This window comes from Erinaceus europaeus, chromosome 2 (assembly GCF_950295315.1).
Source record: "Erinaceus europaeus chromosome 2, mEriEur2.1, whole genome shotgun sequence".
Lineage (NCBI taxonomy): Eukaryota > Metazoa > Chordata > Mammalia > Eulipotyphla > Erinaceidae > Erinaceus > Erinaceus europaeus.
Window position 1 is genome coordinate 25,357,034 of NC_080163.1, and position 18,073 is coordinate 25,375,106.

An 18,073-nucleotide genomic window follows, 5' to 3' on the forward strand; every position below is an offset into this window, starting at 1 on the left:
ATATATGACTACCACCCTTTCTGTCATGAAAATAAAGAAGTAGGGGGGAAAGAACTTTCATGTCTGAGGTCTCCTTAGTTGTAGGTTCAGTCCGAGCACCAACCAAATGCTGAAGTTCAGCAGTGCTCTGTTTGTTTCTCCCTTTGTATGTCTCACTTACAATAAATAATATTTTTTTAATTTTTAATCTTTATTTATTTATTTTGAATAGAGACAGAGAGACACCTGCAGACCTGCTTCACCACTCATGAAACTTTCCCCCTGCAGGTGGGGACCAGGGGCTTGAACCCAGATCAATGTGTGCACCACTGCCTGGCCCCATAAATAATATATATTTTTTAATATTTATTTTATTTATTTATTCCCTTTTGTTGCCCTTGTTGTTTTATTGTTGTAGTTATTATTGTTGTTGTCGTTGGATAGGACAGAGAGAAGTGGAGAGAGGAGGGGAAGACAGAGAGGAGGAGAGAAAGATAGACACCTGCAGACCTGCTTCACCGCCTGTGAAGCGACTCCCCTGCAGGTGGGGAGCCGGGGTTTGAACCAGGATCCTTATGCCGGTCCTTGTGCTTTGCGCCACCTGCGCTTAACCCGCTGCACTACAGCCCGACTCCCTAAATAATATTTTTTAACAAAGCTTTGCTCAACTCTATGTTGGTTTGGTTTATAGAGAATTGAATATGAGACCTTGAAGCCTCAGGCATAACCATTATGCTATCTCCCTCACCCAGTAAATAAAATCTTTAAAAAAAATTATAATGACTTGGGAAATAGCTAAACTACTAGAACATTAGTCTTGCATATCTAAGGTTCCCAGTTCAATCCCTGGTGCTACATGTACCAGAGTGGTTCTTTGTTTTATCTCTCTCTGGATCTCTCTCATTTAAGTCTCTCTCTTACGTGTAATAAATAAAAATAAATTTATGAGGATGGGAGACAGCATAATGGTTATGCAAAAAACTCTGATGCCTGAGGCTCTGAGTTGCCCAGGTCCAGTGCCCACACCACCATAAAGCAAAACTGAGCAGTGCTTGGTGAAAAAAATAATATATATATGAAATATTAAATAAACAAAACTTTAAAAAGTAAGGAAATAGTGGGTCTGGGGAAAACATCCTAGCAGAAATGCACAGGATTTGCATGTAAGAGATCCCATATTCAATCTCCAGCAGTCGTCAGAGTTGTGTGTGACTCAGGTCTAAATAAAGGAGCAGGGAGGTGGCACACCCAGCTGAGCACATACATTACCATGCTCAAGGACCTAGGATTGAGCCCTTGCTCCCCACCTGCAGGGGAAAGCTTAAGGAGTAGTAGGGCAGGACTACAGTTGTCTTTCTTTCACTCTCTCTCTGTCTCCCTCACCTCTCAATTTCTCTCTGTCTTACCTAAAGAACAAAGAAAAAGAAAGAGAGAGAGAGGAAGAAAGAAAGAAAAGAAGGGAAGAAAGAAAGAAAGAAAGAAAGAAAGAAAGAAAGAAGGAAGGAAGGAAAGAAAGAAAGAAGGAAGGAAGGAAAGAAAGAAAGAAAGAAAGAAAGAAAGAAAGAAAGAAAGAAAGAAAGAAAGAAAGAAAGAAACGAACAAGGAGGGTCCAGGTAGTGACACACCTTAGTTAAAAACACATATTACAGTGCTCAAGGACCCCGGTTTAAGTCCCTGGTCCATATTTGTAGAAGGGACATAAAGACATAAATATGAAACAGAAAAAGTAGAAAGAAGACTTAAAATTTCAAAATGAAAGTGGGTACTTCCACACATCCTCTAGCCAGTTACACAGGCTCCCCTTAGGGCAGGGAAGCCTGAAGACTGCACATAACTGAAGGGAAACATACTGAAATTAATGACTCAGTAAGCTGCCTTTTCATATTCATGTCTTTATGTTTCACAAGTGGTGAAACAATGCTGCAGGTGCTCTTTCCCTCTCTCTTCCTCTTCCCTTTCAATGTCTCCCTGTTATTTCCAAAACAAATAATAATAAAAAAAGAAAAAAGAAATTAAAAAATAAAACATATTTTAAAATACAATGGAAATGGTTCGATCCCTAAAGTGTAGGTGGAACAGTTGCTGCAGCCACTTCTCTGCCTTTCCCACAGACCCTGGTGGAGTACGGTGCCAATGTCACCATGCAGAACCACGCTGGGGAGAAGCCCTCGCAGAGTGCTGAACGCCACGGCCACACCCTGTGTTCACGGTACCTGGTGGTAGTGGAGACCTGTATGTCACTGGCCTCACAGGTGGTGAAGCTTACCAAGCAGCTGAAGGAGTAAGTGCCTCTCCATCCCATGAGAACACCATCATTGTATGTGGATTTCAGCAGGATGCTCTGGTGAGCTTTTCTCCTGCAGGCACAAGGGAGGGTTCTAATGCCTCTTCATTTCTGCAAACAAGAGCAGACTCCCTAAGCCAGAAGCTGAAGGCAAGGTGAACAAGGTCTGTCTCTCTGATCATATCTAGGGCCAGATCACATAGTAGGGAAGAACCCACAGGTATCAGCTCTGAACCACCTTGTCTTTAATCTGCTAAGAAATTAAAGTATATAAGAAAGCCAACAGACTAGCTCACTGGGTTCCTTTGGTACCTTGCTGTGCAGAAGATACAGGTTTGAAGCCGGCACCCCCTGCACTGGAGAAAACTCTGGTATTGTGGTGCTGTGGTTTCTTTCCTTCAACCTCTGCCTCTCTGTCTCTATCTGGAAGAGAAATGTGTGTGTGTGTGTGTGTGTGTGTGTGTGTGTGTGTGTGTGTATCAGAGAGAGAGAGACTAGTTGCTTAGTTTACTCAAAAAGAAAAATATAAATGTGGAAAGTTATAAACAGATAAACTGGCAGCCATCATCTGCAAATTTAATGTCCAAATTAAGCAAGTAGTCAATTAATGAATTGTCAGAATATTAAAAATGTGGGTCTGGATAGTGCACCTGCTTTGTCATGCATGCAACCCAGGTTCCAGCCCAGTGCATTTTGCACTGGAGAAAACTTCAGTGCTGTGGTATCTTTCCTCTTTCTATTGCTTAACATTCTCTCTCCTCTCTTCTCTCTCCTCTCCCCTCCCCTCACCTACTCTCCCCTCTCCTCCTCCCCCTCCTGCTCCTCCTCCTCGTCCTTCTTCTTCTTCTCCTTCTCTCTCTCTCTCTGTCCTTCCCTCCCTCCCTCCCTCCCTTCCTCTCTCTGGAAGAAAAACTGGCTCACAGCAATGAAACTGTGGCAAAGACAAAAAAAAAAAGTAAAGTTGTGCTAGTCAGCAGGAGGTTTTTAAAAATATTATGTCTGGCCAAGTTAGTTCATTTCTCATAGTGATTATTAGACTGTCACACACAGTATATTTAGACATTAGGGAGACATTTCTGGGAGATTTTTATGATATGTTTGATAAAAATAGGAGTCAGAGGCCATCAGGGAGGTCTCCAGTCAGTTGAAGTATTAAGAAATTGGCATACAACTGAAGGGACCAGGGTCAAGCCTTGGGTAAAGGCAAGTGAGAGCACAGTTGCTATAATGAGGAGAGGATCAGAATCTGTATTCAAAGTAATGTTGAGAAGAGCCAGAAGATAGCTCACTGGGTAGGGTGCATGCCTTGTCCTGTAAACAGTTCATATTGGAACCCAGGCACCAGGAGAAGCTCTAGTACTGTGGAGTCTCTCTCTCTCCCTTCCTCTCTTTCTCTCTCTCCCTCTTTCTCTCTCTATCTCTCTCTGTGTCTCTCTGTGTTTGTGTGTGATATGTCTCAATGTCTGAAATAAAGAGAATGAAAAATTCAGCCTGTAAGCAGTGAGATCACCCATGCTCAGGGCTCAAGCTCTACAACAAATACAAATCAAAGTAAAATTTACAGATTAGGTCAGGTAGATTTTTGAAAAATCAATTATATTGGTTACAGAAAAAGCACAAGAACATCAGATTTTCGTGCCCAAGCTTCTTAGTTCAATCCCATAAGTGGTCTAAGCTCTCTCTCTCTCTCTCTCTCTCTCTCTCTCTCTCTCTCTCTCTCTCCTGTCATATGTAACAATCTTCCCCCCTTCTCTTTCATGTAATAAATAAAAATAAGTTTTAGAGGAAATATATGAAACCTTACTTTTTCTTTTGCTGGAAGGAGGCCCTCACACCTTCACAAGCCTTCTGTTCCTAGGTTGCTTTTTCATTCCTATAGAGAGACAGGGTAAGAAGAAAGTAGAGACACCACAGTGCCAGAGCTTCCCCCAGTGTCGTAGAAACTGCCATGTCAGGGTTCAAACCTACCTCTCAATCTTACTTTTAAATTATATATTTTTCCTAAATGAATCCTTATTGATAAAAGAACTGTATGAATCAGCAAGGTAATGCAGCAGTTTATGCAGTAGACTTTAATTCCTGAGGCTCAGATGTCCCAGGTTCAATTTCCAGCACCACCATAAACCAGAGCTGAGCAGTGTTTTGATAGAGAGAGAGAGAGAGAGAGAGAGAGAGAGAGATTGTAACTGTAAGTCATGGAACTAACTACATGACAAGGTCTTGAACCCTTAGTCTCTTCTCCAGGGCTGGGGAAATCTTCTTTGCCGTTATTTCTGATCTCTTTCTTAGCAGTATAGGTCTCTATATCCCATCATCAGTCATCCTTATGGTACCTAGAATTCTCTAATGATTTTAAGCTTTTACTGGGGAAAAAAATGAAAGGGAATCAGGTGGTGGCACACTAGGTTAAGCACACATATCACCATGCACAAGGTTCCAGGTTTGAGGCCCCTCTCCCCACCTACAAAGAGGATGCTTCATGAGTGGTGAAGCAGGTCTGCAGATATCTATCTTTCTCTCCCTATATCTACCCTTCCCTCTCAATTTCTCTCTGCTCTGTCAAATATAGGGGGGAAAATGAAAAATTGGCCATCAGGAATTCGGAGTTCCAGCACCAAGCCCCAGTGATAACCCTGAAGGAAAAAAAAAAAAGTAGAAAGACTTAAAATTTCAAAATGAAAGTGGGTACGTCCACACATCCTCTAGCCAGTTACACAGGCTCCCCTTAGGGCAAGGAAGCCTGAAGACTGCACATAACTGAAGGGAAACATACTCAAATTAATAACTCAGTAAGCAGCCTTTTCATATTTATGTCTTTATGTACTTGTAAAGGAACTTCTAAAAATGAGTCACCAGAAAGGGAATTACTAAGAATAAAAGACACATGTATTTAAAATGTAGACAGATGTGACCACCATCTTTCCAAAAATGTCCCAAGGTCTACTCCCTACCAGCAATATATGGACTATGGGTGGATCCAATAAAATGTCTTTTCTAAAGGTTCCAACTCGGAAAGACAAAAAAGAAAGAAGAAAAATCACAAAACATTCTCCTCTGTCTCTGAACCATAGAGTCTGAGAGGCTTTCATGAGCTCTAATAGCTATTTTATTGGTGAACTGTTCAAGGTCAAGGCTTTGGCTTCTCTCTCTAGTGATGATCCTGGGATGAAACACACATGTCTGTGAACACAGCACACTTCCTTCATTGTCTCCAAAGCTGAATGCTGTAGGCTGCTCTTAGGTCAATGACAGAATGAAATATTGTTTGTTATGTCATAGACTCTGGTTTTTTACTCACTGTGTGACTCAGTGAAGTTGGCAAAGCTAGAAATGAACAGAGAAATTCCCTTTGGCTATCTACAGTAGCTTCTGCTCTCCACACTCCAGGGCAAGAATGACACAGGAACTTGCAGGTGGAAGAAATGAATGAACTCTCCTCTTTGGTAGAGAACATAATCTTTCTGTTTTATTCCTTCCTTAAAGATTTATTTATTTATTTATTTATTTATTTATTTTTGGTGCAATACACCAACTCTAGGCAAAGTTCTGCTTAGTGTTTTCTCTTCTGATCTTGTTTTTCAATTTCTGCCTGTGCATGAGATCATCCCATATTCATCCTGTTTCTCACTTATTTCACTTAACATAATTTCTTCAAGCTCCATCCAAGATGGGCTGAAAATGACGAAATCACCATTTTCACTCTGAAAATGTCCAATAGTTCTAGTTTATATGTCTCTCCATTTAGATCCTTCATTACCTTGTTGATTTTCTGCCTGGATGATCTGTCAAGTTGAAAGAGTGGGTTGTTTAAGTCCCCTACTATTACTGTGTTGCTGTTAATATATTGCTGTAGCTCTCTCAGTAGATGTTTGATGTATTTAGATGGTCTTTCCTTGGGTACATAGATGTTGATAATCATTAAGTCCTCTTGACTGACTGATCCTCTGAGCACCAAGTAAAGTTCATCCCTATCTTTTAAAATCTTATTTTTTTTATTTTAAGGTCTGTCATTTCAGATATGAGCATAGCTATTCCTGTCCTTTTCTTTACTTTTATTTTTTCTTTCTTTCTTTCTTCCTTCCTTTCTTTTTTTTATAGTCCATTGGCTTATATGGTGGTTTTCTATCCTTTCACTTTGAGCCTGTGTTTGTCTTGTTGAGTTAGGTGGGATTCCAACAGACAACATATGGTTGGGTTGTGTTTTCTGATCCACCTTCCTACTCTGTGCCTTTTAATAGGTGAATTCAGGCCATTGGCACTTATTGATATTATAGACTGAAGATATTTTAATGCCACTATTGTAGATAGTGTGTAGTGTGTTCTGATGCATGGCATGTTCATGATGATCTGATTGTTTATAGGAGACCTTTCAGAACTTTCAGGGCACTTATTTATTTATTTATTGTCTCCAAGGTTATTGCTGGGGCTCTGTGCACCATGAATCCACTGCTCCTGGAGGCTATTTTTCCCCTTTTGTTGCCCTTTATTTTTTTGATCGTTGTGGTAATTATTGTTGTTGGATAGAACAGAGAGAAATGGAGAGAGGAAAGGAAGACAGAGAGTGGGAGAGAAAGACAACTGCAGACCTGCTTCACCACTCCTACAGGTGGGGAGCCGGGGACTTGAACCAGCATCCTTATGCCTGTCCTTGCGCTTCGAGCCATGTATGTTTAACCTGCTGCGCTACCACTCAACTCCCGAAAGATTTATTTACTTATTATTGGAGAGAGAGAGAGAGAGAGACAAATGCACTCTTCAGTTCTGACATAGAATGGTGCCAAGGATTGAACCTGAAGCCTCTAGGACCTCAATATGCAAGTTGGTGCTATATTTTTTTGGGGGGGGTATTTATCATTTTATTTGGGAGTTAATAAAATTAATGGTTTAGTGTACAGTTATTGACACATTTGGTACAATTTCTCGCCTCCCCATGGAGAGTGTCAACAAAACACTCTTATCCCCAACTAGGGTCCTTTCCCACCACCAGAACCCTCCCCAACCAGACTCCCACTCTGTCCTTCTTCCCCAGAGTCCTTTGCTTTGGTGCAGTATGTCAAACCCAGTCCACATTTTATTTTGTGTTTTATTGGTATGCTTCTAGTTCTGCTTCTGGGATCCTTTCTGTTACATTGCTTGACGTTGTGGTCTACTTACACGATCATTCTGTTACATTGGTTTGGTCTCACTCCCCCTGCCTCTGGGAGATTTTGGTTTAGTCCTTGCCTTTTTGCACTTCTTCCTTCTCCCCACCCCCTATCCTAGATACTTCCTTGGTTCCTGACTCTTTTGCCGGAGGAGAGAGAAGCAAGATAGAATTGGGTTGTGATTAGATTAGATTAGTTTTTAGAACAGTTCGCTCGTGAATAAAGAAATACTGCTTCTCCGCTCAGCCATGAGTCCCTGGTCATCTGTCTCCCACCGTGAAGCTAGCCAGCATACTGGCGCCCTGAACATTGACGACATATGGCGCAACAACGTGGGACCTAACCTGCCCATCCCCCAGATAAGTGAAGACATTTGGCTACCTATCCACTATGGGCTGCTTTTCTACTTAAGAAGAGGTTTCCAAATGCCTCTGCCCTTTCTTCATGAGACAGTTTCTCTGTCTCTGGAACATTTTGTTCTGGGCCACTCTCTGGTTTCCACCTGCCATCCATCCGTAGGAGCCTGCTTGATGCCAAGGGGTGCGGGGCGTTGGGCACGGGCTCCCTCCACGCTGCTCGTCTGCCAGGGTCAAGAAGGCGGGCAAGGCAAGCAAGGCGGGCAGGGCTGCAGCCCATTCTGGCCCCCGCCCCGGGGCACCTCGGCCCACGCCTCTACACGGCCGGCCCACCCACCCTCCTGCTATGAAGTCTGGGCAGATCCTGGACCACCCGGAGACTGTGGGCTCCCTGCCAGGACTGGGCCCCCTGGCTGAGATCCCCAGCTCAGCTCCGAAGGCAGAGGAGCTAGAATACGCAGACATCTGTGCAGTGATTGCACCCTGAACTTCCTGGAGCTGAAGTTGGGCAAGAGGCCACCGCTGGACAATGCACCCCCCGAACAACTAAGACAGTACAGATCTAAATTCCTGTTTAAAATGACATGTCTTCGTAACAAAAGTTTTTCTCCTTGTGTATTGAAGACCATGTTTATGTGTGTGCTTGAAGTATGGTAAACATTAACTTTAAGGTTAGAAATGTAACTTTAAGGCTACATTCTTACCAGGCAAAGTTAAATAAAAAAAGTTTTCAACATAATTCTCATAAAGGTAAAATTAACTTACATTTAAAGTCTGAGGTAAAAATTAGTTAAAAATCAATATATTTTAACTAACTTGGTCTAAAAATGCTGCACACACCTAGGGTGTGTTTCCATCTTGTATGGGTGTAACAAAAGGTAAAATAGACATTATTGATATGTAAAGCTCTCAAATACCTTCTCATTTAGAGGTAGAACCAGACCAGGCATAGATAGATTGCACAATGGTTATACTAATGATTCTCATGCCTGAGGCTCTAACAATGGTTCTTTGCCTTACCACATTTTATTGCACTTAAATTGGTTAAGAAGCCTTAAAATGAAATGACAAAGACATTCCAAATTTATAAAGATACTTAAACCAATTATAATAATCGACTTATCAATTGTGGTAAACTTCTAACCTGCTACAAGTTTTGTTTCACAAGTAAGTAAATTGCAGCTGTCAAGTTCTCTACAGAAAAGCAGAATTCCAGTGGCTGACCTTCCTCATGCAACGTTTCACCCCCTGGCAATTCTTCCATGGACATCTGCTTTGAACTGGCACTTCTATCAGACTTACTGGTACACAACTTTATAGCAGCTTACCTTTACGCTGCTGGGTTTCTCAAAGACTGACTGCAGCCAGCTGCCTTGGGACTCTATAGGCCATACCCTCCCTCCTTGCTAGGTAATGCCCACAGAGGCAGAAAATGCCCATCAAGGCAAGAAATGCCCCAGAGGCAAGAGAAGCCCACAGAGGCAAGAAATGCCCCCCTCAGGCCTTCCCTTGGCATCACACTGGCTCTTGTTGCTCGCTTACTTGTTCCTCCATGTTTGTGCCAGTTTTTTTTTTTTAATGCCTGTATGATATAGGTTTCTGTTCACCCCACAATCATGATACTATGGTCAATTAGTTAAAAAGAAAAGGGGGAATTGTTGGTATTCTTCTAGTTCAGCTTCTGGGATCCCTTCTGTTACATTGCTTGACGTTGTGGTCTATTTACATGATCATTCTGTTACATTGGTTTGGTCTCACTCCCCCTGCCTCCGGGAGATTTTGGTTTAGTCCTTGCCTTTTCGTGCTTCTTCTTTCTCCCCGCCCCCTATCCTAGATACTTCCTTGGTTCCTGACTCTTCTGCCAGAGTAGAGAGAGGCAAGACAGAATTGGGTTGTGATTAGATTAGATTAGTTTTTAGAACAGTTCGCTCGTGAATAAAGAAATACTGCTTCTCCACCAGCCATGAGTCCCTGGTCATCTGTCTCCCACCGTAAAGCTAACTAGCCCGGCATACTGGTGCCCTGAACTTTGACTGACAGTGTTTTCCTTTTCTGTCCTTGTTTCTTAAGTTGTACCTATGAGTGAAATGATCTGGTATTCATCTTTCTCTTTTTGGCTTGTCTCACTTAACATGACTCCTTGGAGCTCCACCAAGCTGGAGCTTTAATGCTGTGCTCTTCCTCTCACAAGTGCCTCATTAGGGATTTTCCTAGGGTGAAATAGCTCAATTTTGGATAGTGTACTGCATTTCTATGTGCACAACCCAGATTCTAGCACAGTCCCAATGGCAGTAAAGGAAGCTGTTTTTTATAATAAAGTTCTATCAGAAGATAGCCACACAATCATGCCCATGCTACCTGGTGCTGGTTCCATACTATTGTATTGTCAGAAAAATCATGATACATTTTTGCGTAGAAAAAAAAGTCATGACTTTTTTAAAAAATTTCTTTATTGGGGAATTAATGTTTTACATTCAACAGTAAATACAATAGTTTGTACATTCATAACATTCTCAGTTTTCCATATAACAGCACAACCCCCACTAAGTCCTCTGTCATCCTTCTTGGATCCCCCACCCACCCACCTCAAGAGTCTTTTACTTTGGTGCAACATGCCAATTCCAGTTCAGGTTCTACTTGTGTTTTCTCTTCTGATTTTGTTTTTCAACTTCTGCCTGAGAGTAAGATCATCCCATATTCATCCTTCTGTTTCTGACTTATTTCACTTAACATGAATTTTTCAGGGTCCATCCAAGATCGGCTGAAAACGATGAAGTCACTATTTTTTTTTTTTATAGCTGAGTGGTATTCCATTGTGTATATATACCACAAGTTGCTCAGTCACTCGTCTGTTGTTGGACAGCTGGATTGCTTCCAGGTTTTGGCTATTACAAATTGTGCTGCTAAGAACATATGTGTACACAGATCTTTTTTGGATGGGTGTGTTGGGTTCCTTAGGATATATCCCCAGGAGAGGAATTGCAGGATCATAGGGTAGGTCCGTTTCTAGCCTTTTGAGAGTTTGAAAAAGTCATGACTTTTCTAACAACACAGTAAAAAAAGCAAAGGTTAGTGGTTGTAACAGAAAACTTTGTGTCACAAGCTCAAAAGATTTGCTTTCTGGTCCTTTAGGAAAGAGCTTACTGACTCCTGCTATCATCATCATCAATCATCACAATCATCACAATCTACCAGGGGCACTGCTGGGGCATGGTGCCTAATAAAACAAATCCATAGCTCTAAGTGGACATTTCTTTTCCTTTTTTCTTTCTTTTTTCTTTTTGATAGATACAGAGATAAATTTAGAGGTAAGAGGGGGAGAGAGGAGAGTGAAAGGGAGACACCTGAAACACCTGAAGTGCTACTTAACCACTCATGAAGCTCCCAGCTACATGTGGGTGTTGGTATGCTTTTAAAAACTCCTTCTGTTTCATTTGGTTTAATCGCCCCCGCATTCTATTTATATAACACTGTATTCTATTTACATAACCTCTGTTAAAAAGCACCACCCTCCCTCCAGGGCATTGGTGGTTCAGTGATAGAATTCTTGCCTGCTCCGCCCCCTCTCCTTGTCATACCCTGATTTTCACCAGTCACTTTTCTCTCCACCCTCTCTGCGTCGCATCCTGTTCCCACCCTACTGGGCTAGTATATTTATAAGGACAAGATTGTTTTGTAGTGGTGAGTTTAGCTTAGCTTAGTATAGATTGCGCTGCATCCTGCATGAATAAAGAGATACTGCGTACAGCTCAGCCATGAGTCCCTGGTCGTCTGTTACCCGACCATGAAGCCAGGCGAAAACATTATGGCGCCTACAACGTGGGACTGGACCTGCGCAACTCCCAGATAAGTGAAGACTTTGCCTACCTATGCACTATGGTCTTCTCTTCTACTTATAAAGAGGTTTGCCAAAGCCTCTACTGTTTCATCATGAGACAGTTACTGTCTCTGGGACATTTTGCTCTGGGCCACATTTTGTTTCCTTGACCGGGAACTTTGGTTTCTTGTGACCCTAATCATAGAGCTTGGGAGCTGCACTGAGATTTCTCCTTGGACTTTCTGGATTCCCTCGCCCTTGTTTCCCAAGGAGAAGGACTGCATTTTGCTCTGGGCCACAATTTGGTTCTTTATGACCATCGTAGACCTTGGGATATGCATGGAGATTTCCACTGGGACTTTCTGGACTTCTTCTCGCATGTTTCCCATGGAGAAGGACTACTCTAATTTGAGGAGCATTCTCCAGTACCCTGACCGTCCCCAAGAATGGAGGCACGTGGTTAGTTCTACTCTCCTGATTGGATTCTTTCTTCGATTGGAAGACACTTTTAAAAATGGGTGCCTGAAGCAATCCAGAAGGAACAGTCAGAAGCACCCTAAATGGAATTTCAAAGAGCTTTTTGGACTAGGACGCCCTCCGGGGACTCATGATACTACATGGTGAGATCTGTTTCATAAGAGAGTGATTTGAATGACTAAAATTTTGTTTGACATTGACTTAAAAAAAATGCTATACACAGCCATGATTTCTAGAGACATCCAGAAACAATCCAAAAAATTGTTTTTTTTCCCTCCTTTGATTTCTTTTTTACGTCTTGGCATAAATCTAAAACGTTTAATCCTGAAACGTATGAGTTATGGGTGGGGCAGATAGTGCAATGATTATGTTAATTATTCTCATGCCTAAGGCTTCTAACCATGGTTCTTCTGTTTACCTTTCCACATTTTATTGAGTTTAAACTGTTTCAACAACTTTGAAATCATACCTGAAAGGACTTGCAATTATAATGGAGTTATCAATTATAGTAAACTTTTAATCTGCTACAAGTTTTGTTTGACAAGTAAGTGAATTTCAGCTGCCAAGTCTTCACCTGAAAAAGCATCTACTCAAATGGAATTCCTGGAAATCCATTTGGACCCCTGTTCTCTGACATCGTCCACAAGATGGAATTACTACAACACACCCCCGGAAACCAATGATGTGACCTGGCACGTCCTGAAGAAACAGATTCACAGCCTCCAAAGATCACTCTCTACAGAAAAGCAGAATTCTGGTGGCCGACATTCCCCATTGAGACAGACATGCAGCGTTTCATCCCCTGGCATTTTCTTCTTGGACTGACACCTCCATTGGACTTACTGGTACACGCTGCTGTGTTTCTCAAAGACTAACTTCAGCCAATTGCCTTGAGGCTTTATAGACCATGTCCCCTTGCCTGCAGGCTCTGTCCCCAGAGCTAGAAAATTCCCCCTCCTTATTAGGTTATGCCCACAGAGGTAGGAAATGCCCTTTGAGACAAGAGATGCCCCCAGAAGCATGAAGCACTCCCAGAGGCAAGAAATGCCCTTTCGCCTGCTAGACCTTGCCCTTTGAGGCAAGAAACTTTCCCCTTGGCATCACACTGGTTATTGCTGTTTGCCTATTTTGTTTTCCATGTCTTATGGCAGTTCTTTTCGAAACGCCTGTATGATATAGGTTTCTGTTCACCCCACAATCCTGATACTATGGCCATTAGTTTAAAAGAAAGGGGGAATTGTTGGTATGCTTTTAAAAACCCCTTCTGTTTCATTTGGTTTAATCCCCCCTGCATTCTATTTATATAACACTGTATTCTATTTACATAACCTCTGTTAACAAGCACCACCCTCCCTCCAGGGCATTGGTGGTTCAGTGATAGAATTCTTGCCTGCTCCGCCCCCTCTCCTTGTCATACCCTGATTTTCACCAGTCACTTTTCTCTCCACCTTCTCTGCGTCGCATCCTGTTCCCACCCTACTGGGCTAGTATATTTATAAGGACAAGATTGTTTTGTAGTGGTGAGTTTAGCTTAGCTTGGTACAGATTGCGCTGCGTCCTGCATGAATAAAGAGATACTGCGTACAGCTCAGCCATGAGTCCCTGGTCGTCTGTTACCCACCCGTGAAGCCAGCCCGGCGAAAACAACATGTGGAGACTGGGGACTTGAACCCTGACTCCCCCACTTTCGATAGTTGGGCTTTCAGCAGGCATTTTGGGAAAAATGACTGAGATAAAATGAGGTCCTGGACTTAGGGATAACATGTTAGGACTAATCACTTCTGAGACAAAGAGAATAAGGTGGAGGGGAGTGACTGATAGAAGGGTATTATCTGAATCTGATCTCAGGGAATTGGCTCTGTAAATGTCCTAGTTGTTGGACATGTGCAGCAACAATTGGCAAGGAGAACTCTGGGATTCCTCAAGCCCAAATCTAAGAAATATGAGTCATTTTAAGAATATTTGTAACTCATTCATTTAGTCCCATGCATTGTGGCATGACAGCTGCTACTATTTTATGCTAGTTGCATCAGTTTTCAATTGAGCCTATAACAGATTACCACAGATCTTAGTGGTTTCAAGCAACATAGATTTATCCTATAAATCCATAGGTTTTAAAGCCAAAATGGGTTTCTCCAGACTAAAATTCGGATGTCAGATAGGCTGTGTGTCCTTTCTGAAGGCTATAGGAAGTGTCCATTTCCTGTCTATTTGAATTGTTCATAGAATCAGGACTTTGCAGTTATAGGACTGTGGTCCCTGATTTCTTTCTATAAGCTAAGAATCAGACTTAGCTCCTAGCGATATTAAAATCCCTGATCCAAGGTCTTCTTCTTAATGTTGAAAGCTAGCAATAGCAGACTGAATCCTTCTCTCACTTGGAAGCTGTCTGACTTCTCGTCCTCTTCTTCACTGTTAAAAACTCCTGTGATCCTGTGAGATGCACCCCAACAATCAGGATACCCTCCTCATTTTTTCATCAGCTGGTTATCTATCTTGGTTATCTTTTACCATGAGTTCCAGAGATTAGGATGTGGAAGAACAGCTTTGGAGGAGCCTATATTAATACTACAGGACGCAGTGAACACTGCTCATTTATGTAGAGTGAGAATCAGTTGGATGGGCTTATTTTGGACTTTGTAATAACTGATAGATATTTTCTATAAATATTTTGCAGTATGCAGCCTGTGACTTTGAATCTATTCTCTTAGTTTTAAAGCACACCCTTCTATATCCAGAGGAACATACGTATGCCATGTATTGTTTTCCATTAGATAGCAAAATGCTAAGCCAATTCATTGTCTGTTACTCAATGTGGAAATTTTTTTTTCTTACCACCTAAATTAACACAATTACTTTAAAAATATTGTGCTGTTGGAAAAGTCTCATTTTTGCATAGAAAAGCAGAAAAAAAGTCATCAAGAGTTTTCTGAAAACCTAATACAAATGATTTAGAAAGAATAAATGATATTTTGGGGTATATTCTTCTGTATTTCTTTTTGTTGAGATTTGTGTGTATGTATATGTATAAGATTTCCTTTAAACATGAATATACTACACACACTACTTTGAAACTGCCTTTTAAACATAAAGGAAAGTATATTTTATACATATAAAGTATATTATATTAAGGACTTAAATTAATACTAAATAAAATATATTTTACATATTAGGAAAACATTTTATGTCAATTAGATATTCAAATATATTCCGTTTTTAACTGCTGCCATTACAGAAATATTTATCAGTTGTTCGCTTGTCTTTGTTGATGAGGAGTTAGGTAGTAACAGTTTTCCCCTATGACAAAGAATAAGCAGCTTTTTGTGCTACTGTTGACTACATCCTTAGAATTTTCTGAAATATAAGGATGAATGCTTCTAAGAATTCTGAACTACTCTCAGCTTATTGCAAGTTAATGAAAAAATATTTGCCAGCTAATTCAATCGTGTATCAGAAAACTGTTTCGGTTTGTTTTTCCCAGACAGACAGTGGAACGTGTCACACTGCAGAACCAGCTCCAGCAACTTTTAGAAGCTCAGAAATCAGAGGGCAAGTCACTTCTTTCTTCATCTAGGTAATCCTGGGAATGTTGGGGCTTAGATTCTTTCAGGATCTTAAATCTCTGCATTGTTTTTTTGGATTTTAGATACCTTTTTAAAATATAATAGCAGAAAACATGTCATTCTTGTAAAGAGGACAAAAGAGCTGAGTGGTGGCACATCTGGTTGAGTACACATGTTATAAAGTACAAGGACCTGGGTTCAAGCCCTTGGTCCCCACCTGCAGGGGGAAAGCTTTGCACATTGTGAAGCAGTGCTGCTGATGTCTCTCTGTCTTTCTCCATCTCTATCTCTTCTTCCTTCTCAATTTCTGGCTGTCTCTAGTAAATAAGACAAAAGATAGGTTATCAGAAAGAAAGGAAGCTGCGGAGACAGTGCCTTTGGTAGAACAACACCCTTTATGCTGAGGCACTGAAGTTTCTAGATTCAATCCTCAGCACCGCCACAAACCATAACTGAGCAGTGCTCTGACAAACAAAACAAAATGGGGTATGGTGGTGGCACACTGGGCTAATCGCACATAGTACAAAGTGCAAGGATCCCAGTTTGAGCCCCTGTCTACCCATCTATGTGGGGAAGGGAGTCCATATTGCAAGCAGTGAAGCAAATCTGCAGGTATCTGGCTTTCTCTCCTCCCTCTCTGCCTTCTCCTCTCTCTGTCTTGTCCAATAAAAAAATGGCCTCCAAAAGTAGTGAATTTGTAGTGTTGGTGTTGAGCTTCAGCAAGAACCCTGGAAGTAAAAAAAAGAAAAAAAAAAAAAGAATCCAGGAGATAGAACATACTTTATGATACACAAAGGCCCAGGTTTGAACCCCTAACCATCACATGGGAACAGCTGCATGGTTGAAGTTTTATGAGCAGTGGGCCAGTGCTTTAGTGACTCTCTTCTTTGTTCTTTTTTTTTTTTTTCATGAAAGAAATAAAGAAAGGAAGAAATAAAGAGAATGAAAAAGAAGGAAAGGAAGGGGAAAGAAAGGGATCTACAGGGAACAGAATTTATGCAAACATAGTAAATAAAGAAAGTAAAAAAAAAAAGTTCTACATAGTGAACAAGGCTCTGAACAGGTCTGAGGACCTGGGTTTGTCTCTGGCTCTGTGATTTCTTCATTCCTCGCCTACAGTCAAGCTGCTCTTGGGGGTCTCTCTTCTTTCTTCATGAAGGAAATAGTAATAGGTAACAGAATCATAACATTGTTGAAGATGGGATTAGTTGAGTGCATTTACAGAATGTTCTGGCAAAACTATTTATGACTGATGTGTTAACAGTGGAACAAGTTGGCAAATTTACTAGCACTAATATTTTTAGCAGAAGGTATGAGGCATGTTATACTTTGATTATGGTTACACTGTGAAATATTCACAAGATTGCTTTGAAAAGGCATTAGGTAGGTGGGGGAACAACATATTCTGCAAAAGACTTTCATACCTAAGGCTCTGAGGTTACAGCTTCAATCCCTAAAACAACTATCAACCTGAACTGAGCAGGACTCTGGTCTCGGTCTCTCTCTCTCTCTCTCTCTCTTTCTCTCTCACATTAAAGTAATAAAATAGTTTTAAGGGAGTCCGGCGGGAGCACAGAGGGTTAAGCGCATGTGGAGCAAAGGGCAAGGACCGGCCTAAGGATCCCAGTTCGAGCCCCGGCTCCCTACCTGCAGGGGAGTTGCTTCACAAGTGGTGAAACAGGTCTGCATGTGTCTATCTTTCTCTCTCCCTCTCTGTCTTCCCCTCCTCTCTCCATTTCTCTCTGTCCTATCCAACGACGACGATGACATCAACAACAACAACAACAATAACTATTACAATAAAACAACAAGGGCAACAAAAGTGAATAAATAAATCTAAAAAAATTAAATAGTTTTAAAACAAGAAGAGAAGACATTATGTAACTACTCTTATTTAATTCTGAATGATATGCACCATTTTTTATTTTTATTTATAAAAAGGAAACACTGACAAAAACCATAGATAAGAGGGGTACAACTCAACACAATGCCCACCATCAGAACTCTATATCCCATCCCCTCCCTTGTTAGCTTTCCTATTCTTTATCCTTCTGGGAGTATGGACCCAGGATCATTGTAGGGTGCAGAAGGTGGAAGGTGTGGCTTCTGTAACTGCTTCCCCGCTAAACATGGGCATTGGCAGGTTGATCCATACTCCCAGCCTGTCTCTCTCTTTCCCTAGTGGGGCAGGGGTCCAGGGAAGCAGGGGTCCAGGACGCATTGGTGGGGTCCTCTGACCACAGAAGTCCAGTTGGCATCATGGTAGCATCTGAAACCTGGTGGCAGAAAAAAAGAGTTAACATACAGAGCCAAACAAATTGTTCACTAATAATGAACCTTAAAAGGACAAAAGAGCTGAGTGGAAAGAGCTGAAATGCAGATGAAGAGTTGGGGGGGGGTCTCTGTTTTGTAGATAGTTATTAGTCCTATTTTAGTTATATACCAAAGATCCT

General features: G+C 41.4%; 1 protein-coding gene across 8 annotated transcripts in view; it reads left to right on the forward strand.

The window, feature by feature from the left end:
* The window catches only part of SNCAIP (synuclein alpha interacting protein), a 214,456-nt gene that overhangs the window by 178,310 nt on the left and 18,073 nt on the right, over positions 1-18,073 (forward strand). For 7 of the 8 annotated variants that reach the window (XM_060177445.1, XM_060177454.1, XM_060177459.1 and 4 more), the window contains 2 exons: positions 2,091-2,260; positions 15,539-15,631. In XM_060177445.1, the coding sequence (XP_060033428.1) occupies positions 2,091-2,260; positions 15,539-15,631 (263 nt within the window). The remainder of the gene's footprint in view (positions 1-2,090; positions 2,261-15,538; positions 15,632-18,073) is intronic. The other variant, XM_060177458.1, reaches the window with a different exon arrangement.